Raw genomic sequence first — 10,358 nt, forward strand, 5'->3', positions numbered from 1 at the left:
TAATTTGCACAAAGTACTGCTGTTATTGTGTCTCAGCACACCCCACACTTCTACCTACAACTCTGTCACCCAGTTTATAGGCTTCCTGCTAAGAGACTGACTCTGCACTCAGGGCCACTGTCTCCCATTTGGTAGAGGTCTAATGAACACCATTCAAATGGCTGAGAGTGAGATTAGAAAGCCAAAGACAGAACCCAGGCAAACAGTAACAAGAAACAGAAGCAGGGAAGAAAGAAGCCCTTTAAGAAGTAGCAGGGAAATGAAGGGAGAATAGCTATAACAACGAAACTGGCTCTGACTGCGTTTCCTTCTCATCTACTAGCTCTCCGCTCTTGCCACACTGACCTCCCAGCTAGCCTTGGACATGACAGTCATTCCTGTCCCAAGGCCTTTGCACCTAATTGTTCCCTTTGCTAGGAATGCACTTTCCCCACCTATCAAAATGGCTTGTTCCTTTCCTTCATTCACCCCTCTGCTCAAGTATCTCCTCAGAGAGGCTTTCCTTATCTGAAATCTTTCCCACTGTGCTCTATAGAGCTCCTTGGGCCCCTTATTAAGCCTCCTAAGAGTGGAAGCTGACAGCTCAAAGCCAGGCCGGCAGGTCCTACCACAAGTACCTTCCTGATGCAGCATGGACACAGCCCATGGGCCTTCTTTTGGATGGCCAAGAATGAATCAAGTCCCAGTCATTTCTCTCTTGTCACTATCCTTGGCCTCATGCACATGGTTACATAATAAGCTAAAGGTGGTCAAGAACCTATACCATTGAGAGGACAGGGAAAGAAAGATCAGTCGTGAGTACAAAAGGGAGAGGCATTAAAAATCCAGAATTTTTTAAACAGCATCATCCACTGAACATGTATTTCAAGGACATATTACAGTTATTAATTACCCTAATTTCATTCCATGTTTCTAGAAGATACATATCTAGATGGCTGCCTGAATGTAAAATTCACACCAAACTACAGAAAAAGCAATTCCAACATAGGATCAAAAATGCAAATTTGGTTGGGAAGCTAATGAGGTTTAACTGGAGCCTGCTGCTAATGAAATGCATACATAAGCCAAATTTTTCTCTCTTCTTAGGAACCTAAAACACACGGTCTACACTGTAACTGTTCATTCTCTTGACAGTCCCTGTGCTAAAGATAGGATTAAAGGCATTTATTCAATCAGTCAACTGAATATAAAAATTGAACCCTCTAAATTCTAGACAAGAAACTTAGATCATCCCCCATCATGATATCTAAACCCAAATCCAACAGAATTGAAAGGGGATATTTTTTAAAAAGAGAGATGAAAGTTCCAGAACTGGACCAAACTCTCATCAGAAAATAAACTCAACGGCATCCAGCGGAGGAGGATTGTATTGAATGTGCTCGGTTTGTTTTTCCTGAACTCATTCACCAGGTTGAAAACCCAGATGGACTAATTTATCTCGTTGTGTCTTGGGTCACCTCAGTATAGACAAAGAAACCAACCTGCACTTAGAGGCCAAGTGTATCCACTTTAGGGATGGTTCGGGGGAAGGAGAAGAGTGTGTAAAGAATATATTTAAATAGTACAAATTTTAATTGATATATTTACCTAAACCTGTCTCAGTTCCCTGTAAGGTTCTAAAGAGAAACTATACAACTCTTAGTTGTCAAAAAAAAAAAAATCTGCCACTTTTTCCTTTAATTACTGAAATATATTTGCTTTGCAAACACAGTTTCACTTTAGACTTCATTTTCTCCACCTGGCTGCCCAATTAAGCTTTCAAAGCTTCTAGAAAATCATGGAACAGATTATTACGTAAAACCTATTACATCCACTAGACAAGCATGTGAAATCTAACATCATGTAAAATCCACAAGTTAGCTCTCTCTGATAGGAAAAGGTGTAAAAATAGATTTCTACCAATGAATAGGACTAAAAACTGATTATAATGTTGAGTTATCCCCAAATGGTAACCCAAGAATGGCAATGTTATGTGCTAAATGTGCGGCAGGGACAAAAACAACCCAAATCTCTGCAGAAAATGCTCTGAGTTAAAAAAAAAATAGGCTACTAGTATGCAATTTGTAATCTGCTCACAATTTGTTAGGTTCCCAAGCATCTATTGCAAACCCTCAGAGCCACCTGAGTGATCATTTGCTGCTGCTGCTAAGTCGCTTCAGTCCTGTCAGTTTAAATCCCAAGAAAAGGAGACTTTAACCTTGGGAAAATGAGCAGGGGACATCATTGGCCTGGAGAATGAAGACTCCATGCCAAACGGCAACAATTTCCCTCCCAGGGAGCCCTGGCTCTGAGATGTCCTCTCAGAACATCCCCCAATCACTGCTCAGTACTTCCATGTTTAAAATGCCTAAACTAAATGTTATCACAGTAACTGATTGCAATCCAGGTTAAGGGAAGAGGTCTACTTGAGTTTCTGCCTCATATAACCCATTCTCAGCAGCATCTCTGATAAAGGACGAAAGAGAATTGCTTTTTCCATGCAAGCAGAAATGTTGATGAAGAGGCTTGTTGGTTTCCCCAGCGGCCAGGATTTCTAGCTCAGTCTGAAACCTTCACACTGATTTCATGTTCCTTTAGAATTGTACAATGCCTTAAAAATAATAATTAAGAAATATATTTCTTTAACAATAAACTGGAAAGGGAAAAAAATCTTCCATTTCCATGTAACTATTATTTCCAAGCTGAGTTTTTCTGTATTAAAAGCATATTTTGGTGCATATAATTTAACCCCATAGGATCTGTCAAGAGAGATGTTCTCATTTCTAATTTACAGATGGAGAAATGCAAGCACAGAAAAGTTTAAGTAACTTGTTCAAGGTCAGTCAGGGACAAGATGAGCAAGTACTGAACGCGGATCGAACTCCTAGCTTCACACCGTTAGAAAAAGACTCAACACCCGTATCCCTTCCTCTCGGTGGTAAGAAGAGGAAGGAATTTTTCTGGAGTACCAAAGCCCGCAAACACCTAAAATTTAGGCGTTTTTACTTCCCGGACTCCACAAACGCCCCCTTCCCAGGTTCCAGGCAGCCTCCAACTACCACCCCTCCAGCCCCAGGCCAGCGCGCACTGCCGCCCGCTCCCTCCCTCCCAGACCCTCTCAGGAGCCGAACCCCGAAGTTTCCCGGGGTGATCGGACGGCTCCCGGGTCCCGGCCGCCCAAGGCGCCCCAAGAGCCCGCGATCGCCGCCGTTACCGTATGCCGTGAGAGAGGCCATCCTGGCCCGCGTCCTGCGCAGGCTGGCCCGGGCGTCGGCGACAGCGGCCGCCTGCGTGCCGCGCCCCTGGACGGCGGGCGTTTGGCCCCGCGAAGGCATGCGCTCGGCTCCCGCGGCGCCCGGCCGCCCCACAGCTGAGCATGCCCAGTCCGCCAGCCGCGGCCGCTCGGAGAGGAGCCGGCGGCGCGCAGGTGCCCGGGGCCGGGTCTCGGCTGCTAGGGCGTGGGGAGCGAGGACGCACACGGGCCGCGGTGCTCCGGGGCCCCGCGGGGATTGAACCTGCCGGGAGGGCGCGCAACCTCGAGAGAGGAGGGGCGAAGCCGGCGGTGGGAGGTGCCGGGCGGAGGCACCGGGTGACTGCGGCCACACCCGGCGGGCGGCGAGCAGGACCTGGCTGGGTCCACGCCGAAGTGGGTGCCCCTCGGGGTGGGGGCGGCAGAGGTGACGCGGGCAAAGGCGGGATCGGGAAGTTCCGAGCGCGCCACGGCTTCGGGGACCTGGAACCTCCAGCTCCCTTTCTAGGGAAGTTCCACTGGAGAGCGAGCCTGGGGACATAGGGGTGGGTATGGCTCTCGGGTGCGAGTCCCAGCCCAGGCGACAGTCTCAGGAAGGGTTTCCCTTGAGGCTAAAACCCCGGGGAGAGTCACAGCTCTGTCTTGAAGACTTTTATCAATAAAGTCCTTGACGGCTAAGTACCGAGTTCTGACCCCAGCAGATCATATCTGTCCTGGCAACACCATCCTATCACCTTGATTCTTGCGCCTGTCTCCCCACGAAGCTGTGACCAGTGTCCTATTCCACTATGACTGCCCTGCCCCTCGATCGGGGCACGAACTCAAACATTCTTTGTTGAATGATTGAATGTCCGAGCCCCTTGCTCGTCCTTTGTGGAAGCCCAGCCATCTGTTGTGAGAACTCTTCATTTAGAATCAGGGTTTGGAACAATGGGGAACAGGGAGAAAGAGATCCAAGAGGCCAGCAGCACCCTTGCGGATGGGGACAAGAGAAAAAGCGAGGCCGCCTAACGCCCCCTCGGGATCAGGCGCACCTGAGCCTTCCCGAGTACCAGGTGCAAAGTCACGACGACACGGGGGGTGCACTCCCAGCTTCCTAGCGCGGGACTAACAGTCCTGATCACCAGGGTATCTCGGCCTTGGAAAAACGCTAGCTCCCAACTAACTGCGAGGCGGTGCTGTCAAGGCTATTTAACAGAGTTTAGGGTTTTGCCAACTCTCATGGAAGAAAAAAGAGAGGGCAGAACAATCTGGCGAAGGCAAAAGGGGCGTTTCTTTAGGAAGCTTTCGGCTGGCTCCTGACCTCGCCACCGCCGCTGCCCGTGGCGCCCGCCGGCCTGATCCAAGTGTCAGGTTTTTGCACCTGCCATCTTCTCATCTCTTTGCTCTTCTCTCTTCTCTTCTCGCACTCCCGTTCTTCTGGGGCGCGGGGAGGCGGCGGCAGGTGGCGGTGGGCAAGGCTCTAGAATGTAATGTCACTTTGCAGCCGGTGGGGCCAGACTGGGAGAACGGCGAGAAGGCGCTGGGTAAGGGAGAGCTGGGGAGTGAGAGATTGGAATCTGGCATTTTATTCCCGCTGCGTCAGCCAGCTACCGGAAGGTGACCCTTAGTTAAGACCCTCTCTGTGACCCTTTGTTTGCCCCATCTGTAAAGTGGCGGGTAACCATTGTTAGCGCCCTGCCCACTTTAAGCGGGGATCAGCTGGGACACGGACAGTGCCATCACTCCGGAGGCTCTGTGGGGCTCTGTCTTAGACGCTGCACCCTCTCCCGCACCCGCCTTCTCCACCAGCCTCTCCCCTGCCCAGGTCCCTTTAATCTCACACTTCCCTGACCCCAGAGGCAGAACCTGCTGACCCCAAGCCTAAGGCGATTTGGGAACCCACCCTCTGCTCTAGGTTGTGAGAGCGCATCTAGTTGGGGCGGGCTAAGGGGCAGACCTGCCTTCCTCGGTGGGCCCAGTGCCTTCCTTGTCTTGGCAGCCTCCCTTGCGCCCACCCCCAGCCCACCCTCAGTTCCCCATCCTCAGCACTCCTGGCTCTTGTCAGCCTGTGCCACCCTTGGTGCCTGCTCCTGTCCAAGCCCTGGGGCCCGAGCCTGGAGCTGCCCCCGGATCCTGCTGTGCACCTCTGCTGGGACCCAAGGCCATTGGCGAGTTGTCTTCCGCCATCCAGGCGCAGATATTTGTCCTCTCTTTATCTCCACATTTCCTCCCAGGGATGGTCAGGAGGAAGGACAATCAAAATGTGTTACAAATTGCACTTAATTCTTCTTGGCAGCTCTTTTCTAATTAGAAGGAACTAAAAAGTAGCATGTAATTAATTCACCTCTCTTAAGGCCACTTGAACTTCTGTCCACATCATACCACTCCAAAGCCTTGAGATATTTGGTTTTCTCCATCGAATTAAGGTTGAGAACCCTGGGCCTCTTGGTTGAGGAACTAATGGACAAATATATCTCATTCCTTCATCATCAGGTTTGCTAAGAGCCTTCCCCTGTGCCCAGGCCATGTGCTGTCAGGTGAGACTGTGGTCTTTAAACAGCCTCCCAGACTCCTGGTCTGAAGGAGGGGGTGGTCCCCCTGCCTCACATTCTTGAGAAGAAGGAAGACCAACAGAGAAGTAGGATACCCTGATGAAACACAGGGTAGTAGACACCTTGCAAGGAGCAAGAGGGGCCTGTCTTTGCAGTGTTCACAGATGACTTCACCAAGGAAATGACATGTGAAAGATGAGGTCCAGGATTTGTGTTGTTGCAGGTAAAATTTCCTAAAGACAAGCCTGTCATTCAGATTTTCTTATGTTTTATTCATTCAACGTGTCTTCAGGAGTAAAATATGAACTGTCACAACCTTGATGAAAGCCATGTTCTAAACCTTTCCAGGAAAATGCCTTTTTCAGATGATAGATTGAGGAAAACTGCTTCTCCTTCACTTCTCAGCACGCTCTGAACTTGAACAATTTGACGTATTATTAACTGCTCTGAACGTGATTGTATTGTATTTGACCCTGGAAGAGGCCACCTCTTGGTGATTAACATTTCTGGGTGATTAACATTTTTAATCACTTACTTTAAGTTTGTAGTTTAGTAACTATAAATACTCATTCTTTAAGACCATTGCAACTGAAAAGTAATTCAGCTTTCATGTGACTGCCATCAATTTGACTTAGAGTGTGATCCATTATTAAAGATTTAACAAGTTAAATGTTTTAAAATAACTGATTTCAAAGATAGAGCATTATAGCTACATAACAATTCCATTTCCATTACAATAAAGGCTTCCTTGGATCTCTGCTATAATTTGCTACACCTGAAAAAAAAAAGTGGCTAAAATGAAATGACAACTTTTGTTTTTCAAAATTCCAAAATAAATGGAAAGGTTGCAAAAGCCTCAAACTCGTTTTAAAACCCAATAACCTAAAATGGCAAAGAAGTAGATACATCAAGTTCATGTTTTAGAGCTTTAAATGAATGTTTATAACACATTCTTACAAAACTTGACAGATTTGTTACAGTGAATAAAGTTTCTTGTATACCATGAATTGTTCATTCTTTATATATATATATATATAAAAGCATTTATATATAAAGTGCTATAATGTATACGGTCTTAATATTAAGACTAGTGAAATAGATACTATTGTGATCATCATTTGACAGGAAAACTAAGCCACCAAGTGGCTAATTAACTGTTAGTAAGGTATGGATTGGAGAGGGCAATGGCACCCTACTCCAGTACTCTTGCCTGGAAAATCCCATGGACAGAGGAGCCTGGTAGGCTGCAGTCCATGGGGTTGCTGAGAGTCGGACACGACTGAGCGACTTCACTTTCACCTTTCACTTTCATGCATTGGAGAAGGAAATGGCAACCCACTCCAGTGTTCTTGACTGGAGAATCCCAGGGACGGGGGAGCCTGGTGGGCTGCCACCTATGGGGTCGCACAGAGTTGGACACAACTGAAGCGACTTAGCAGCAGCAGCAGCAAGGTATGGATCCAAGCTTTAAAACCAGATTCCAGAGCTCATAATATACCACTTCCAAATGTTGTTGAATGTATATAAACTATCTAATTGTTTTGCCTTCTAAGTCTTCTATTTTAAATATTATTTTATTTATACTTTTTTTCCTTAAGGAAATATAGGTTAGTTGTACTGAAGGGCAGTAAGGTGTAATAAGAAGAGGCTACATGAGCTTTTCCTAAGTATATCAGGGCCAACCGGTAGAAACAAACTGTAAAATTAAACATGCACAGTGAATTCTTACCTTAAGGAAGAGAGTAGATTATTTAAATTCTGACATACTGGTCTCCATTTCTCAAGTGTCATGAACTCTCTTCAATTTATAACAGAAAAGCTGTCACCTGTAATAGTACAAATGCCTTTTATTACATATTTCACTAACTACTTTGCAGGCAATTTAACTAAATTTAGCATAAAATAGAATTGGCTTTGGCAGGACATTGTCTTGTCATTAAATCCTATGCATTGACACAATGGAAAATTTATTAGAGGATTCAATAATATTTACCTTAAATATGCTTTATTTTGTTATATAAGTGCCATATGACTTATTTATGAAAACAGAGACATGTACCTCAACCTGAAATTGAGTGTTGCAATGACTATACAGGTGAAAATGTTTTATATTCAGATCCATATGGATTAGAATGATTCTGAATTCATACTGATGAAAAAATTACCATAACTTCCATCTCAGTGTGAAAAGCAAAAATTTCTATATTATAAAAAATATTTCCCATCTCCTAGAAGGCAGCGAATGAAAATATCACCTTTCTAAATCTGTAATAAACACTGTTAAACAAGAGTCTTATGTAACAAATATTTCCTCTGGAGTTTGTTCATTAAATAGTTTCTCTGACATAGAAAGGAATTTGTGTGGGACTTGTGCTGTCCAGACAGGAGAAGAGGATCTTGACCAAATTCACTAGATGATAAACTCTGCGAAAGACTTGCTTATGTCTTATTTTTCTTTATTTTGCCCACAGTGTATTACACAGTGCTCTACATGGTAAAAGCCCAACATTTGTGTATTGCTTGGAGAATCACAGAAGGTCAGACCCAAGAGGAAACTTAAGAGCACTGGTTCTGGGGTGAGTCTGAATTCAAACAAGCTCTACCACATATTCATCGTGTGACCCAGGCCTCAGTTACTCATCTGCCAAATGGGGCGATAATAAGAGCCACAACATAGGGTTGTTGAGGGTCTTGAACGAGTTAATGTGTATAAAGCCTGTAGAACAGTTCTCAACAGATGTTAACCCCTATTATTTATTACATGCAATTCTCCAGGATTCTTTTAGGAATATCAACCAAATAATAACCCCTTTCACAAGGGTTAATGATGTTCATAATATTGAACAGCAAATACCGCACATGTACTGCTAAACAGGAACCCCACGTGTGCCAGGCTTCACCCTTTAGCCACCAGGATGTGGGAAAGTCCAGGGGAAACAAGGTGCCAGGCAATAGGGATCACGGGGTGGAACCTGTTTATTACAACTGGAGTGGAGGTATTAATATTTCAGTACTTTAAAACTGGCACCAGTGTGCCCTGGTTGAACATCAGCTCTGCTTCACACATCCCCACCATACACATCCAAACCACTGGAGTTTCTAATCACTCCACACAGCAAAACAGACCTCTTCATCCCATACATATTTTAGTTTTTAATTCCCTACTGAGAGAGGTGAACAGTACATAATCTAATAATCAGAATATATATAACAATTGATATTTAAGAGAGACATGTAAATCCTCTATTTATGAGCACTTCTTAACAATAGATATTTTAAATATCTGTGTAACAGAACACATATGGGGTGGCAAGTGCCAAGGGATTTTTAAAATAACATCAACAAAATCATCCAAAATAAATAAACAAATAATAACAAAGAACTGCTGAATGGGTTTTGTTAGCTGCCTACTGAGAATAAATTTCATGTGAGATGAATACAATCATTAGGGAGGAAAATATTTGCCTCCACTGCAGAAAAGCAGACTGAGGAATAAAAAGTAAACAAAACCCAGGGAACATTTAAAAACCAGTGGCAGCAGAGTCCTAGAGGGAAACGATCATGTTAAATAAAAGAACTTCCCAATCCTCCATTCACTGACTTTAACTGAGGTTTCTCTGGTCAAACAACCCAAAGCCAAAGACTGAACACCGGATCACAACAAATTTAGTCTTTAATGTTAAGATAGTATTTTCTCTTTTGCATGAAACATTTTTGTCTCTCCAAATGAACTTTAGAATTAGTTTGTCAATATCCACAAAACACTTTCTGGGATTGGGATTGCATTGAGTCTATATGTCAAATTGGGAAAAACTGACATATTGACAGTATTGAGTCTTGCTATCCATGAACATGAAATCTTCTTTGGTTTTTTTCATCTTATAGCTTTCCTTATATGGTTCTTGTACATATTTTCTTAGATTTATGCCTAAGTATTTTACTTTTAAAGATGCTAATATAAATGTTATTATGTTTCTAATGTCAAATTCTGCTTGTTCACTGATGGTATATAGGAAAGAAACTGATTTTTGTATACTAACCTTATATCTTGCAACCTTGCTATAATCACTTATTAATTCCAGGAGGGGTTTTTTGTTGTTGTTGTTGATTCTTTTGAATTTTCTACATAGACGATCATGTCATCTGTGAACAAAGAGAGTTTTATTTCTTCCTTCACAATCTCTATACATTTTGTTTCCTTTTCTTATTGCATTAGCTAAAACTTTCAGTACAATGTTGAAAAGGAATGGTGAGAGGGAACATCCGTGCCTTGAACCTGATTTTAATGGAAAAGCTTTGAGTTTCTCACCACTAGTATGATATTAGCTCTAAGCTTTTTTGTATATATTCTTTATTAAGTTTATTAAGAAGTGAAACCAGTGAACTAGAAAGCCAAAATTCTAGTTCTGGTTCTCTCTGTGTTATGTCACTTAAATTCTCTGGTTATAATATATATTTACATATACTTTCAAATTAATGAGGTACCAGGCCTACTCTTAGGCTTCCCTGATGGTTCAGGTAGCAAAGAATCTGCCTGCAATGTGGGAGATCTGGATTCAATCCCTGGGTTGGGAAGATCCCCTGGAGAAGGGCAT

The 10,358-nt window shown here is 44.0% G+C and overlaps 1 protein-coding gene across 7 annotated transcripts in view; it reads right to left on the reverse strand.

Moving 5' to 3' along the window:
• Positions 1-3,474, reverse strand: part of ANO4 (anoctamin 4) — a 428,567-nt gene extending 425,093 nt beyond the window's left edge. For all 7 annotated transcript variants that reach the window (XM_055575846.1, XM_055575864.1, XM_055575835.1 and 4 more), the window contains exon 1: positions 3,194-3,474. In XM_055575846.1, the coding sequence (XP_055431821.1) occupies positions 3,194-3,314 (121 nt within the window). In that variant the 5' untranslated portion in view covers positions 3,315-3,474. The remainder of the gene's footprint in view (positions 1-3,193) is intronic.
• Positions 3,475-10,358: the final 6,884 nt, after the last annotated feature.

Source organism: Bubalus kerabau, chromosome 1 (assembly GCF_029407905.1).
Source record: "Bubalus kerabau isolate K-KA32 ecotype Philippines breed swamp buffalo chromosome 1, PCC_UOA_SB_1v2, whole genome shotgun sequence".
Classification (NCBI taxonomy): Eukaryota; Metazoa; Chordata; class Mammalia; order Artiodactyla; family Bovidae; genus Bubalus; species Bubalus kerabau.